Source organism: Dermatophagoides pteronyssinus, unplaced genomic scaffold (genome assembly GCF_027571235.1).
Source record: "Dermatophagoides pteronyssinus isolate colony J.1.1.1.1 unplaced genomic scaffold, Derpt_VIB-CSIC_2022.12 sq0007, whole genome shotgun sequence".
NCBI classification, from domain to species: domain Eukaryota; kingdom Metazoa; phylum Arthropoda; class Arachnida; order Sarcoptiformes; family Pyroglyphidae; genus Dermatophagoides; species Dermatophagoides pteronyssinus.
In genome coordinates, this window is record NW_027461531.1 from 1,912,625 (window position 1) to 1,928,808 (window position 16,184).

The 16,184-nt window shown below is 26.6% G+C and overlaps 4 protein-coding genes across 5 annotated transcripts in view; 3 read left to right on the forward strand and 1 right to left on the reverse strand.

Annotated features, from left to right (window-relative positions):
- Positions 1–115: 115 nt before the first annotated feature.
- LOC113790218 (dual specificity protein phosphatase 21-like) lies at positions 116–1,389 on the forward strand. Its single transcript, XM_027339853.2, has 2 exons — positions 116–995; positions 1,059–1,389. Exons 1-2 carry the CDS (start codon positions 482–484, stop codon positions 1,310–1,312), a joined length of 768 nt encoding a protein of 255 aa, XP_027195654.1. The 5' UTR covers positions 116–481; the 3' UTR covers positions 1,313–1,389.
- Positions 1,363–13,011, reverse strand: LOC113790160 (uncharacterized). 2 transcript variants are annotated; one of them, XM_075820778.1, is made up of 4 exons: positions 12,910–13,011; positions 2,280–2,338; positions 2,053–2,224; positions 1,363–1,989 (listed from the first exon to the last, which is right to left on the reverse strand). In XM_075820778.1, exons 2-4 carry the CDS (start codon positions 2,293–2,295, stop codon positions 1,410–1,412), a joined length of 768 nt encoding a protein of 255 aa, XP_075676893.1. In that variant the 5' UTR covers positions 2,296–2,338; positions 12,910–13,011; the 3' UTR covers positions 1,363–1,409. The 2 variants fall into 2 exon arrangements, with proteins under 2 accessions (XP_075676893.1, XP_027195589.1); XM_027339788.2 differs by lacking the exon at positions 12,910–13,011 and having other exon boundaries at positions 2,280–3,340.
- Positions 3,510–5,612, forward strand: LOC113790196 (phosphoserine aminotransferase). Its single transcript, XM_027339831.2, has 4 exons — positions 3,510–3,801; positions 4,010–4,079; positions 4,202–4,433; positions 4,644–5,612. The coding sequence occupies exons 1-4, from the start codon at positions 3,666–3,668 to the stop codon at positions 5,337–5,339; spliced, it is 1,134 nt and encodes a 377-aa protein (XP_027195632.1). The 5' UTR covers positions 3,510–3,665; the 3' UTR covers positions 5,340–5,612.
- A 130-nt stretch (positions 13,012–13,141) lies between the features above and the next one.
- The window catches only part of LOC113790164 (uncharacterized), a 28,107-nt gene continuing 25,064 nt past the window's right edge, over positions 13,142–16,184 (forward strand). Inside the window, exon 1 of the mRNA XM_027339794.2 lies at positions 13,142–14,303. Coding sequence (XP_027195595.2) covers positions 13,266–14,303 — 1,038 coding nt within the window. The 5' untranslated portion in view covers positions 13,142–13,265. The remainder of the gene's footprint in view (positions 14,304–16,184) is intronic.

Below are 16,184 nucleotides of genomic sequence, written 5' to 3' on the forward strand. Positions count from 1 at the left end.
TGTATTTGATTTTTTCGTTGTTGTTGTTGTTGTCTTGTTTTATTTTGTTTTGAAACCGATTAACTCGGTCAATCGGTACCATTTTTTTCAATTTTTTTTCTTCTTTCCTTATCCATTCATTCAATTTATTCGTTTTAATAAAAGTTAATTGAAAAAAATTAACAACAAATTGATTGAAAATAGAAATTGAATTCAATAAAGTATTGGAAATTGAAAGAAAATGAAAAAAAGAAAAGAAAAATTAAATAAAATTCGATACTTGTCCATTGTTTTGCTTCGATATTGATTGTTTAAATTCATTTGTTCGAGGAGAAAAATAACTGAATGAAGAATCAAATTTGGTAGCGAAAAAAAAGTTTAAAACCTATTTCGGTTCAGCTGGCAAGTATCGAATTGACGGCAAGAGGAAAAAGAAAGAGAAACGTTTTTCTTTTTTGTTTTTGATCAACAATTCGAAAAATAACGTCACGTCTCATTGATTATGAAGAGAGCACCGCCTCATCAAACCTATGGAATGAATAAGGCAAATGAAAAATTTTTAATATTAATGGCTGCCCAACGATTGATTCGTACCGATAATGGTGAAGAAATTAATAAATCACAAGCACGATTGATGGACAATAAAGGTTTAGAACGAATGAAAAATGATAAAAATTTATCGATTGAACGTAGATTGGTATTAATGTTACCATTTTCGAATGTCAGTAAAGTTGTTGATCGCGTATATCTGGGAGGCCTAGCAGCCTTGACAGTCGAGATTTTTCTTCTCCATTCTATAAAATTAGTCATAAATGCTACACATGATTTACCATTATTGAAAGAAAGTGATGTTGAATCATATCGTGTACCCGTGAATGATGAAATTACCGGTGATCTATTGATGTATTTTGATGATGTTTCCGATATGATTCATGAATTTTTACAAAAAAATCCTACTGATAGTGCCATTGTACATTGTATGGCTGGCGTTTGTCGATCAGCAACATTAATTATGGGTAGACAAAAACCTTAGCTAAAAATAAACATCAAAATTAATCGATTCTTATTTTCTTTTATAGCTTATCTAATAAAATATCATAAAATGACGACTAGAGATTCATTTAAATTAATTAAAACAATACGACCATTCGTACGACCTAATATTGCATTCGTTGGACAATTAATGGCATTTGAGGAAAAATTAAATGATTATTGTACAACTAAAATAACAAAAATTTATTTTGACAATAGCCTAGTACGTATGCCAAATTTTTATGAAACTGATCATCCAGATTTATATAAGCTTGAAATACGTAAACAAACTGGTTCATAGATTTTTTTTTCTTTTGAAAATAATTCTTGAAAATATTTTATTCAAATAATAAAAAATAACAATTTATCATACCAAAAGATGGCGATAAAGTTAATGACTATAATTTAAATTTAGTAGCTACATCGATATTTGACATAATCAATGAAACAAATTTCCATCGTCGTCGTAATGTTTGTTGATCTAATGCATAGATTGGTTCATCAAGAAATTTGTCCCAAATATCTTTTGGGAAATTTTTCATACAATTCTCTTTTGTTTCAAAACTATAGCAAAAAAGGCTAACATCACCAGACATTTCATCAAATGTTTTTGACCAAAATTTGCCATCATTTTCATGATCATTACATAGTTGACGATTATTTTCATCTATACAGGAATGAAAATAAGCCATTGAACAACAAGCAGCAGATATATGATAATCACGTTCGGGAATGTTTTGTATTTGATGTATTCGTTGAAAATAATAATCACCACATTGATGAAATTTTTCCATTTTACTACGATCGCGCAAACATTGTGAATGTTCAATAAATTTTTTTCGAATTGTTTCATTCGAACATCTTCTATTGAATTGTTTTGTAACTGTACCATATAATGCATCCGCGGCCATTCTTGCTGTATCATGTAGGCAATTATCAATAAAATCATTCAAACAAATCATTCCATCTTCATAGGCACTGCGTTTTTATGAATCATATAATCAAAAGAAGAAAAAAACAAAATTTGTAATAAATACTTACTCACAATTTTGAGCATATAATTCTTCATCAAATGCCAATATTGCATCTCGTTTGCCGAAATAAAGAAAATTTGAAGCACATTCTCGATCTATTTTTAACGGTGATGGACAATTATCACTTGCTGAAACATTGTTCAAAATATTGAACAATAATATTAAAGTCAAAATCCACCCTAAACCAAAGTTTTAGTCAATTTTATTTATAATAAAAATAAATGAAAAGCTTACTTTTAAATTGTTCCATCTTTGTTTTTTTTTGTTAAATTCAAGAAATTCGTGATTCCAATCTACGTCGACGAAGACAATAATGTCAAATATGCAAAATATTTTTTGAAAAACATTCTTTGCTTTCACTATTTTCCTGTTTTCATTTCAATCATTTTTTTTGAGTTGCAATCAATTAAATGACAATTATTGAATTCTCTAAGCATTTAATGTGCTTCGTAATTAAGAGAATTAATTATCCGGCTGACATTTATTATATATTTTTTTTATAATTTGGGTAACATCATTAAATCTACCCTTTCTATATTGATTTTTTTCACCATTCATTAAGCATTCATAGTTCGATGATTATTTAATTTTTTTATACATAAAAATTCATATTGGCCATGGTTCAATGATTGTAATTGAATGTCAAGAAAATGAATTGAAAAAAAAATTTGTCATTGATTAATACTTATGAATCAATCATTATATCATACGATGATCAAAAAAAAGAAGAAAAAAAATTGATTTCATTCTTCCATAATGATTATAATCTTTTAGATTTTTTTAAAAAAATAATCTTGTTTGTCATTATTATCATCACTTTATGATTATGATCAATCAATGTCCTGATGATCATCAAATGTATTTGATCATCATCATCACACATTATGATGTGTTTGCTTGCTGGATTATTTCTTATACAAACAAAATTTCACTTCATCCAAATCTTATATTCAAGATAATAGAACAAGAGTGAAATTTTGTTCGAAAATATCATTCACTCACTCCTTTCAATTATCCGCTTTAATAGTTCAACGTTTTTTTCCGGGTTTATTCTATATTTCAAAATGTACATGTCATTTTATGATTAAAGTACGACGACTTCAGTCTTTCTTCTGGAATCATATTCGACATCAATGTTGTAAAAAACCGGTTACACACTATCTTGCTGAACAAGGCTATGATCATGCAGACATGGATACACATACCGACAGATACACGAACAAACATGCCACATAAGCTCGGCATATTTTTTCACAAGACAATATTGCATGTAAGTGAGCTGAAATTGTTTATTTATTTTTTCTATTACACTGTGTTTATTTATCAACATTTGATGACGATTTTCTGCCTAAAAAGATAAGACCAGTAACTAATCAAATAACGGTTTTAATTGTGATAAATAAGAAAATCAAATCTTGTTTAATATAAAATATAAATATTCAAAAAGAAAATCGTATTGAAACTTTTCTTTTCATCATTTTCATTATATTTATTTCATTTTATATTACGAATTCTTGTCAATCGAACCAATCGCATTAATAGAAAATCAAATTAATTTGGTTGAAAGTGAAATTCGATAAATAACCAAAAATTCTTAGCGTGAAAAAAAGTCGAAAAAATATGGCTGAACAAATGAAAAAAATTCCCGATCATCTAATCAATTGTAATCCAGGACCGGCTCGTATTCCATATGAAATTTTACGTCGTGCCCAAGATGAATTAATCTATTATCAAGATACCGGAATCAGTGTTATGGGTATGTATGAAAATTTTTTTAATTTTAATTTTTAATTTTGGAAATTTTGCTCATTTCCTTTTTGATCATATTACTACACATACACACATCCATACATGGTATTAATTTTTTATAAATATTTTTTTTTCTCAAATCACCTTTCAATCAATCATCCGAATCGATAATTGAATTGAATTATGACAAAAATTAATTTAATGATTCACAACAGAAATGAGCCATCGTTCACCGGAATTTGAAAACATTATACGTACGGCGGAGAATTTATTTCGTGAAATAATGTAATTTTTTCTGTTCTAAATATTCATGATTGATAAATTTGTGATTATATTAACCGAATTTTTTTTCCATTTTCATGCATTTCAACCATGGTCTTTTTTTCACTACATAATTTATTTTAAAGGAACATTCCCGATAACTATCGAGTATTATTTCTACATGGTGGCGGTACAGCACAGTTTGCATCAATACCATTAAATCTTTGTCCAGAATTAAAAAGTTGCAAAGTTAATTATGCTGTTACGGGAACATGGTCAGAAAAGGCGGCTAAAGAAGCAGAAAAATATTGTCATGTTAATCGTGTCACGCCAAAACTTGATAAATTCACCACCATACCTGATGTTTCTACTTGGAAGGTATTTTTCTTTTTTTTTTTTTGCTTTTTGTTCATGAATTTTTCATTTGAAAATTTTTGTATATTTTTCTTTTATTCCATTCATGTTTTTCTGTGTACTATTTCTTGACATTTGGACTATTTTTTGCTTTTCACTTTCTCTAATAAATATGGAAACAATGATACCTTGCTGTTTGTTTTGCCATGGAATATATAATATATCAACATATAGATAGATCCTGATGGTAAATATTTATTCTATACCGATAATGAAACGATAGCTGGTGTTGAATATCAATTCAAAGTTCAACCATTCTCTGATACAATGCCGGTTGCTATTGATATGACATCAAATTTTCTTTCACGACCAGTCGATGTTTCCAACTATGGTGTTATTATTGCTGGTACACAGAAAAATGTTGGTATTGCTGGTCTAGCTATTGTTATTGTTCGTGATGATTTAATTGGTAAACCTATGTCGATATGTCCAACAGTACTGGATTATACAATATTGAACAAAATGAAATCTCTTTATAATACACCACCATGTTATCCAATCTATATGACAATGTTATATCTACAGTGGATTAAAGATCAAGGTGGTCTTGATGTAATGGGTGATCGTTCCGATCAACGAGCAAAATTAATCTATGATGTTATTGATCAATCCAATGGTTTCTATTTTAATGGTGTTGATCCGAATTGTCGTAGCCGTATGAATGCAGTATTTCGTATCGGTGGTAACAATGGTGATGAACAGTTGGAAAAACAATTTATACAGGAATGTAAAGAACGTAAAATAATTGGCATCAAAGGACATCGTTTAGCTGGTGGTATACGTATTTCGATGTTCAATGGAATGCCTGTTGAAGATGCAAAATTTATTTCCGAATTGATGATTGAATTTATGGAACGCAATCGAAAATAGTTTTTTATTTGTTGATCTTTTTTTTGTTGCTGTTTCTTTTCAGTGCAAATATTATGCTGTTAACCATCAAAACCAATAAAGAGCTTATTAATGAAATAAAGGAAAAAATATTCAATTTTCTTTTCAATTTTCATTTGAATGATAAAAGAAATGTTTAAAATAGAATAAACCATTACCAATACATCACATCATTTATCATCCACGCAAAATGAATGACAAAAATTTATTGGAAATCATAACAAAAATAATGAATAAATTTATTTTCAGCATTCATTTGAAATATTTTCATATACTTTTTTTTGTTAGTTTTGTTATCGTTAAATTGAAAATGAAAACAAAAAATTATCGTCAATTAAAGTGAATCTTATATGTATGCGTCGAATGTTTTTATTCCTATATTTTGGTAATTGATTTAATGAAATGTATGAACGATAAGACCTAATGGAATTAAAAATTTTCTTCTATTTCACAACCAACAACCATCGTTAAAAATAAAAATCTGAATTCATTGGATTTGCTATCAATTATGCATTGCTGAATACAATTCCCATTCGATATTCAAGGAAATAATTCTTGAGCAATTTCATTGTCACCAAACAAGAAAAAAAAATCTAGTTCATTTGGGAGTAAGGATCTTTCAAAATAGATTATTTTTCGTTTCAACACCATGAGAAATATAAATCATTTCTTATCTAAATGTTATTTTTCAGAAAAAAACAGATCCAACATAATTCATGAAATATAATAATTTTATAAGAATATTCCATCAAAATATAAATGTCTTGTGATGAATAATAGAGAAATTTGTTATGTAATGAAATTGCTGTTATTGATGATGATGTTTATTTATTTATTTTCTGCTAACATTTTGGTTGGCCAATGAATTGGTCTTTGACTAACCATCATTTTTATCCATTGATTTGTGTTTATTCTTTTTTTTTTTTTTTTTTTTGGTAAAATGAACTAAATTTCATCATGTGGATCTTCATCATCAAACAACAGCCACAACATCAAATGACAAGAAGAATATCATTGTCATCATTTTCATCATCATCAGCTTGGGTTGACATATGAAAGTTTTTTTTATCAAATGGAATTTGTTTCTGTGTTTTTTCTCTTCTCAAAGGTCTATTATTCATATTTTTTTCGCAAACATAATGCTATCTATATGAATAATGGGTTAACTGTTCCATATATTTTTCTCCATTTATTTCTGGCTTTTTATGTCTGTGTTTTTTTCTTTGCTTTTCATCATAACATAAATGCCATTTAGCGATTATATTGTTGTTTTTAATATTTCATTGTCAATTCAAGGATCCTAAAAAATTCTTTTTTTTCCGGTTAATCTAAATGATGTGTTGAGTGGATAATAGTTTTTACCCTTTGTATCATGGATTGTTTAACACATGTTTCACACAATCTCAATTTCTGTCATTTTATTAATGACTTTTCAATGTTTGTCTTTTTTTTGATGGAATGATGTTTTTTGAAAAAAATTTTAATTATAATTTTAAACAAATCGAATACGATTAAGTGGAAAAAAGAATGATGATGATGTTAAAAAAATGGAATTGAACTGGAAATTGAATTTCAATTTCATGTTTTTCGTGTGTTGAATCGAATGTATGCTACAGCAAATTTGAATTGATTTTCTTTTTACATTCATCGATTGTAAGATGTCTGTTTTTACAACAGCACTTAAATGTTGAAACCTTATATTATTATTTGTTATCATGAGCATCACGAATATTCTTTTTTTTCATTCAATCTCGTTACATTTTGCATGATTATTCTTCATTTCAAAAACTAGAAAAATTTACTTGTCAGTAGTGAAAAAAAAAGATTTCAATGTCATTTCATTGAATGTACGAATAATGTAAACTTTTTTCCCTAGTTTTTTTTCGTCTTTTTTTTCTCCTCCGACTATCACGCCATTCAAAAAGCATAAATATTTTAAATAATAACAGTGATGGCTGTTCTAAAAAAGATCCATTTTATGCAACAAAAATTCATTTTTAGCATAAATACCGACACATTGATAATAGGATGTATAAATTTTTTTCCCATTATAAGCTAACAATTACTGATGCTTCATGACGATCATCATTATTATCAACTAAAAGTTATTATTTTCATCGAACAATTTTCGCTGCCTTTTTTTCAATCTAATCTATTGAAAATCAATTTTTACAGTCAAAAATTTTCCATACTCTAATTACAGCACGCACCCGCACGCACATGCACAGGTAAAACATTTCAATTATTAAAAAAATCCTATTTGATCAGATTTGATCATAGTGAATAAGAAAAAAAAACAGAATCTTATGTTTATTTATATGAATTATGCAATTCCTCGTCAAATATAATAACGTATATACCATTAGTAGTAATCAGTGATAGTAGTGAGAGTATTCAAATGATAATATCCAATTGATGGATGAATAATGCCCATTAGACAACATCTTTTTTATATTCTTTTTGATTTAATTCATTCAATTCTAATCAATATTATTCATTTTGATTTATCTATAAATTATATATCATCTATTGATATATAGAAAATAGTTATTGAATATCGGATTTCAATGTCGATTGAAAAAAATAAACAAAAATATTTCTGCATTCTTTAGTTTTTTCCGACTTTATCCTATTATTTTTTTGGGATTTTATCATTTCAATCAAAAGCATTGAAATTTTCCAGATAATATTGATGAAAGAATCAAATGTACACATTTGTGTCGTAATCTTATGTTTGTAATGTTTTTTTTGGAATTTTTTTTTTACAAACAAATTCTATTGATCTTAAAATCAATGATAATCTGGTTGTTATTCGAAATCAGTGCTTTTTTCTCTATCAATTAATTTGTTCTCATAATATCACAAGAAAAATGATTTAATTTTTGTATAAAGAATAAAGTTGGAACTTGAAATTAAATAATTGAAATTTTTGTAATTATTTTGAACTCAAGTAGCAATTTTTTCATTATTCGAAATTATGTGGAAAAAACGAATAAGAATTGAAATTGAATTATCATCATTGTTGCTGCCATAAGTATCAATTACAATTGCTAAGTAAAAAAAAATGTTATTCAATTCAAACATTAATAAGAATTTCTTTGTTATTTGTGTTTGTACATTCTATTCAAAAATATTATGAATCAATTTGATTTGATTTTCGAAAAGAAAATTCCTGTAAGGATGTATGATTTAATTTTTATTTGTGCAACATTTTGATTTCAAATTAACTATGATTATCAGAAGAAGGCCAAAAACAAACAGGTATTATTAGGTGTATCAAGAAAAAAAATAATGTGTATTCACTTTCTTCTCATCAATTTCCATCAAAGTAACTGAATAATGGAATATAACGAACAAATGAAAAAGTTTTTCTTGAATCACAATTATTTCTTTCATTTTTGATATATAATCGATCAAACGCATATACATTGGTGGTCGATAATGATAAAAAAATACTCTGCTCCTGTTTTTTTCTTTCTTTCATTATTTCACTATAATACAGAATTCCAGGAATCGTTACTATATATTGCCAGATAGACCTTTAGATTGAAAAAACAAGACTAAAAACAAACATTCATAAAACTAAATTGATAGTGTAGAGATGATGAAAACTTAATCACAAATAAAATGAATCCAATTTACATGAATATGATTTAGCAACAAATAACACATATAATTACCGAAAATCTTTTTTCTTTTGCTTCATTTTTATTCATCAATTCTGATGGGAAATGGTGAAAAAAAAACTTTCTGAGTGTCCAGTTTTTGGCGGAAATATTTTGTTCTCAATTTATTCTTGTTTTTTTTCAAAGAAAATAAGCGATGAAAACCTTTCATAATAAATAAGATCGTGTATTTCTATTTTTATTCTGTTTTCGACATTAACATCATCGAAGACATCATCCATATCCTTTCCATGCACAAAAAAAGATATCTATCATTTCCCGCTTTTTTCATCACACAAATATATAAATGTGCAATTTAAACATCATATGGTCTTAGGCTATCATTTTTTTGTCAGTTTTTTCTATTATGTTTTGTGTTTTGTTTTCTTAGACTGTTGAGTCAGCGGACCATACCGAGAGTGTTCGAAAATTCATTATCAATTTTCAACATGGAATGAAATGGAAAAAATATGTAATGACTTTTCAATCATCTTGTTTATATAAGCAAAAGTGAAAAAGAGAAAAAAATTCGGAAAATAACCGTACAATCCAATTGTGCAAGCAAAATGAACAAAATAGAATAAAGGCAAAGAAGCCAGCATTTCAGGCTCGCGAATGCGCGCCTTTTTCAATATTTTTTGGTGTAACAATCCATGATGCCAAAAAAAGTAGAGGCTATAGATGTTGTTTGAATATTGTTTTTGCCCATGGAGAAAGGTAATATAGTTGCAGAACAAAGTGTGGAAAAATTTTATTTCTTTCATTCACTATTCCATTCTGAATGATGTTCAGAACAACATTCAAATATATATTGAAAAAATGATACGAATATAGGAATTTAAAGCGAAAAAAAGAAGAGAAATTCTTTTTATAATTATTTTGTGTTTTCCAGTTGTTGATGAATGAATTATCTATTTATTCATCAAAAAATTATCAAGATGTGCTTGTGTACGCGAATTGTAAATTGGTTTTTGGTTTTTTATTATTCAAATGTTCATCAGATTCTCATTTGATTTAAGTTATTCATCATTTTCAAATCTATTGTAATTTTATATTCCATGAAAAAAAATCAAAATTTTAATTTGTTTTCTGTGAAGCCACATGTAATTTAGGCCAATTTACGTGAGTATAATAAAAAGAATATTCAAATATGATAATTGTTTGAACCTCAAAATAATTCAAATTTCAAATGATTTATATCAAAACAATAGATAAAATATATTTTATCAGAATTTAAAAAATGATGGTGAAAATTGAGAAAAAAAAAGAATTGTGAAAAAAAACTAAAAATATTAAAAAATAATATTTTCCTTTCCCTAAGGATAAGTTTTTTTTGTCATTTCAGTAAAATTCATTCAGCATGATGACATTTTAACTAATATTTCATGAGAATGGACAAAAATTTATTGTAAAAATTGTTTCCGTTTTTTTCAGTCATTTGTTGTTCCAGCAAAAAAAAAAAAAAAAATATTATTTATTTTTCATTATTTACTAAACTTTTTCCAATTTTTTGATTGTATTTCGTAATTTTCATTCAATTTTTGATGGAATCAAAATTAGTTTTTATTTTGTTTTGCTCAACTAATTGCCTAATAAAGTTTTTTATCTTTTTTTAAATACCATATAAAAATTAATTGGTTGTTTTATTCGAATTTTTTTTTCAATGCTTTGATCAAGAATAGAAAAAAAAGTTACATTAAAAATCGTATGAATATGTAATGATTCGAGAGTATGATCATGATGTTGATTATTGAGTGTGTTTAAAATAATATTGATTACAAATAATGGCACATTTTTTCTCGCATATATCTAAACCATTGAACCTCTGATTCAATGATCATTATTATGATGGTCCATTGTTTGCCGGAATATAACGAATTGAATTCACTTGATTGTAATATTTTCACTTGAATAAACTTATTTGTTTGTGTTTATGTAATGGTTTCACATAGTCACAGCTGTTCTCCCAAAAATAAATCATATAAAAACATACCTCATAGAAAAAAAGCCAAGAGATATATTTCATTATTTGATTATTACCATTTCATTATGATTGTTATCATAATAATAAATTTCATATCATAGCATAGAACATAATAATGATAAAAATTTTTATTATTTTCATTATTCAGTCATAATAATAGTGATGATAATATTGTTATTAATTCATTCAAGTAAATATTGGATGCTATTTGATGATAGATAATATTTACATTGATCAGCTAAACTTTTTGTTTATTTTTAGAATTTCATAATATATTTAATGTTTATCAACAAATTACGATCGCTATTACGGATATTAGAATCCAAAAAAAAACAATGTTAAAAAACAAAATAAAAGGAAGAATATCCTGAATGAATTGAAAAAATAATCGTTATTTATCAATAACAATACAACCATGTATAATCGATAATGTTCAAAGACTAGATTCTTACAAAATACATTTAATACCCATTTTGTCTATTGTCATACCTTTTTTCCCATTCTTATCATAAACAATCTTCTTAATTTCAAATCATCATAATACTCATATTTACCCACATTCATAGATATTATTGAATTTTATCTTTTTGCTTCACCGTTATTGTTGTTGTTGTTATTATTATTATTATTGTCGTGGGTTTTTTGCAAAAGAATATAAATCATATCCAATATGGATGGGAAGAAATGCATCTAGCTGTCTTGTTTTGTTTAATCAAATATGTGTATTTGTGTGTATTTAAATATTGCTCTCATTTTACATATATCAAATATGATTCCTGGACAAACATATGGCATGTCTCGGTAAAGTGTTTGGCGCGTCAGGTGTAAATGTCATGTATGTGAGAAAAAAAATTCAAACAAAACGATCATATTCATGTAAAATATGAATGTTAATGAAAGCAAAATAATTTTTTATAAATCTTCGATCTAAATTATAAATCATTCTTTTTTCTTTTGCTCTCTCTCTTTTTCTTTCAAATTCAAATTCTTTATGCATGTTTAACAATCTATACACGAATAACTTTCATGATATAAAATGATAATTCTTTGATAATTTTCACCTAAAGTTTTATTTGTTTTTTCTCTTTTACCCACACATCATTCTTTCGCAATCATATTCTAGATTTTTAGCATAATGATCATGTGTTTTATTACGTCATCTATTCCAGCGTAAGTGTAAAAAGAACATGGACATAATTTTCATTCCTTAATCTTCCAATGTTTTTTTTTGTGTGTGTGTGTGTTCATCATCATAATTATCTTCATGGTGAAAATTTATTTCATTTCATTTCTTATGGCAATTTATCCAATAGCCTAGAATTTTTGTTTCGATTTGTCAAACAACCATTAACCCGATGAATATTTTTGTCGTCATCGTTTTTTTTGTTGTTATAAAATACAAAATTACGTTTACATAACAGTGAAAATTATCATTATTATTATAACAATAATAAAAATCATCATCATCATCATCACCATCATAAAAGTGAATCTAATTTACCATAAGTTTATTCTTTTTGTAAAAAAATGTTAGTTTTTATGTTATGATTCACATTATTGTCTACAGATTCATTCTGCTAAAGTTTAAGCAGAAATTCTAGACACGAAACGAATTTCAGATAGATTGAATAACATTTTTTGTTTTGTTTTGTGGTTTCATTTTTCATCATTCTTATAACGACCACCGCCTACAACTTGATGAGTGCCTATATGTTCTTGTTTGTTTGTGAGAAAAATGTGTAGCAAAAAAAGTTTCAACCAAAAATCTAACTATACATTCAACTTTTCATGAAGCAATAATTTCTAAGAATACCTACCAGAGCTAAAAATCAACTATTTTGTTATTAAATTGTAATAATATTCATCATTATTATATATTACTGATATTGGATACATCAATTACGTTATAAATCATAAATCCTGGAGAAATTAAAGCAAAAATTTTGTTGCTGCTGTTGCTGTGGTTGCGGTGGTGGCGGTACGGGTGGCATTAACAATGGAACTATTTCCATCAATAGTTGTCTCAAACAATCCAAACAATCGGAAAGTTCAGGTGTCAATAAGGTTATAAAAAATATTGACAATAATAATAATAATGATAATAGTAATAATATTGGTTGGCGAACACAAATTACACCAAATATTGTCATCATTGATGAAGATAGTAATGTTGATTCGAATAATAATAATGATAATGATAATAATGATAATGAACAACAATGGCAATCATCGATAACAAAAATACAGCAAGGAAGCCGTATGGTAACAATGAAAAAATTGTCATTACAGATACCGAATCTAAACTATGACATAATTGATGATTACAGTGATACTGATGATGATGATGATGATGATGATGATGACTACGAAGACGATGATGATGATGATGAAGACGTCAATGATGATGATGATGATGAAGACAGTGATTACACTGACAATGATTGCAGTGTTGTTAGTGTTGATGGAAATTCTAGCCAATTCCATACGATTAATGGCTGTAATAAAAAAAAGAATAATGTACGACAACAACAACAACAACAAATCAAATTGAACAATAATTATTTTTGTCAAAATATGTCGAATATAAAATGTAAACGTAAAAGTTTTGATATTAAAAATCTTTGGTTCTATCTACGTCATAATAATCATAATAATCAAATCAATTCGAATGATAATAATAATAATAATAATAATTTGTTCAATCGTATAACATCCTCATCATCATCATCAATGCTTCAAGTTGTTACACAGCAACAACATCAACAACAACAATCAAAACAACAACAAAAATCATTATCATTATCATTGTCTACAATACGGCCAAATTTTGTGAAATTTTTTAATCGAAATCATACAAAAAATATCAATGAAAATCAACAACAACAACAACAATTTCGTAATTCATCAATACCGGAAACAGTATTCTTAGGCAGTCAACGATCATTATCATTTGCATTGAACAATCAACAACAGATAAAGCAGTCTAGATATTCTGTGCCAACAATCATACAGAAAGATAAAGCACAAAAATCCTGGGAACGTATGATGAAAATGAAAAATGATGAAAAACGTAATAAAAGAAAAACAACACGTCTTTTATCATCAGTTCAACAACAAAAAACAGCCTTAATCAATAATTATAATCAGAATAAAATTAAAACAAATGTTGTTGTCATTATTGATGAAAGTTCACCAACCAAAATTCCTTGCAACGATTCATTCGAATCAATTCCAATATGTTCAGATTCTATTCAATCAAAACATCAGCCAACGGAACCAACAAATCAAACAATCAAGGTAGGTTAATTTTTTTTCTATTTTGATCAACAGAAACTTGTTGAGAGTTTTTTTGGTTTAAATAATTAGAATAAATGGATGTCATTATTCAAATAGGTTATTATCCAACATTCATTAACAATTTTTTCATCAATTAATACATAACAGACATATATTAGTGAACAATTTTGTTGATATTTCACCAACATTGAAGAAATTTCCGTTTTCTTTTTTTTCCGAATTTGATATTCATATTTATAATATTATTCTTTGACATATATTTGTTTTTCATTTGTTAGTTTTTGGTTTATTTTTATTTCACTATTTTCGTTGAACGAAAAATTTTTCATGTTGAAGAAAAATTATATTACAAAGTAAATATTAAACATCAACATCGCCTACACATACCAATACAAACAAACATACCAATAGAATTTATTCCATTCATGCATGTCAGAAAAAATATTCATGTTTAGTTTTCAATTTCAATTGAAATTTTATTCCAATTTTTTTTGAGATATTCTTGCTGCTAGCAAAATCTGGTGGCAAATATTGAAAAAAAATTCAAAGTTTAGTTTCGATTCTCGATACTAGATGGCCATACTGACGGAATTTCGAATTCTATTCTCAACACACCAAAAAAAAATAATAATAATAAAAATATTATTCTCCATTGGCCAAAACAATGAAATTTGATGATGTTTATTTCTGAATTATTTATTCAATAATGGAATGTACGTTCATAAGTGCGGGCGTAGTGTGTGCGTTTGTATATTTGAAAAATTGTTTTCTTTGATCATCATCATTTAAATTTAAAAAATTGAAAGTCGATTTTTTTTTGAAAATTTCCACTATTTTCATTATTTTCGTTTTGTATTAAATGTGCAAATTTGTTTACAAAAAAAACTCCGATAGAATTTATCAGAAATTATTTTTTCTCGTTTATTTACATTATATCAATAAATTAATTTATCATTGTGTACGAAATTAATCGATTTAAGTATTACCTATAATTATTTTATTATATAAACAACAACAATCTATGTCGTCATCATTAAACTCAGAAACAACAACAAAAACAACGGCAGTACATAAATGTTAAATATAAACGTGAAAAAAATTGCCCTAAATCATTTACATTTAGCCTTGAAATTTTGATTGGAAAATAATTTGTCTAAAAATAGTATCATCGGAAAATCCGAGAAAGAAAAAAAACATATGATCTTTGTGATATTAAACGTGATTTTAAAAATATGCTCTCATAGATGATCAAAAAGAAGCAAAAAAAGTAATTATTCATTTTATTCTAATCCATTGTCAAATCAATAGAACATATATTTGTATGAATCATGTTGATCATATGTTAATTAACATAAACGTTATTTAATGAAAATAATTGTTTTATCAAATTAATTGATCAAACATCAATTTTGTTCATTTATTCTCTAATTTGATGGGAAAAGATTGTTTTAAGACGTGAATTTTAAGTAACCATACTGAAAAAAAGGTCTTTCGATAAGCCATTATCATTATCACCATTATCCATGATGGTCATTTTTTTGATTGACGGCAAAACATTTTTTTATTCAATAATGACGTCAATAGAATCGATGAAATTTTCTCTTTTTTTTCATCATTCAATGACCACTTGATGCATCATGGTCATTTTGTCTTTTCCTTTTTTGTTGTTTTTTGTTTATCGTATGATAATGTTATCTTGAATATTCATACGTTTTCTGGTTTCACATTTCTTCACATTTCACATTTTGTCGATCAATTGATAGATTCGTTTTTTGATTATTTTTTTTTTTGTCATCGATTTTGGCTGTTTAGCCATTTCATCATTAATTTTCATCATCACGGATACTAAAACAGTAATTAATTCTACAGTGGTGGATAGCT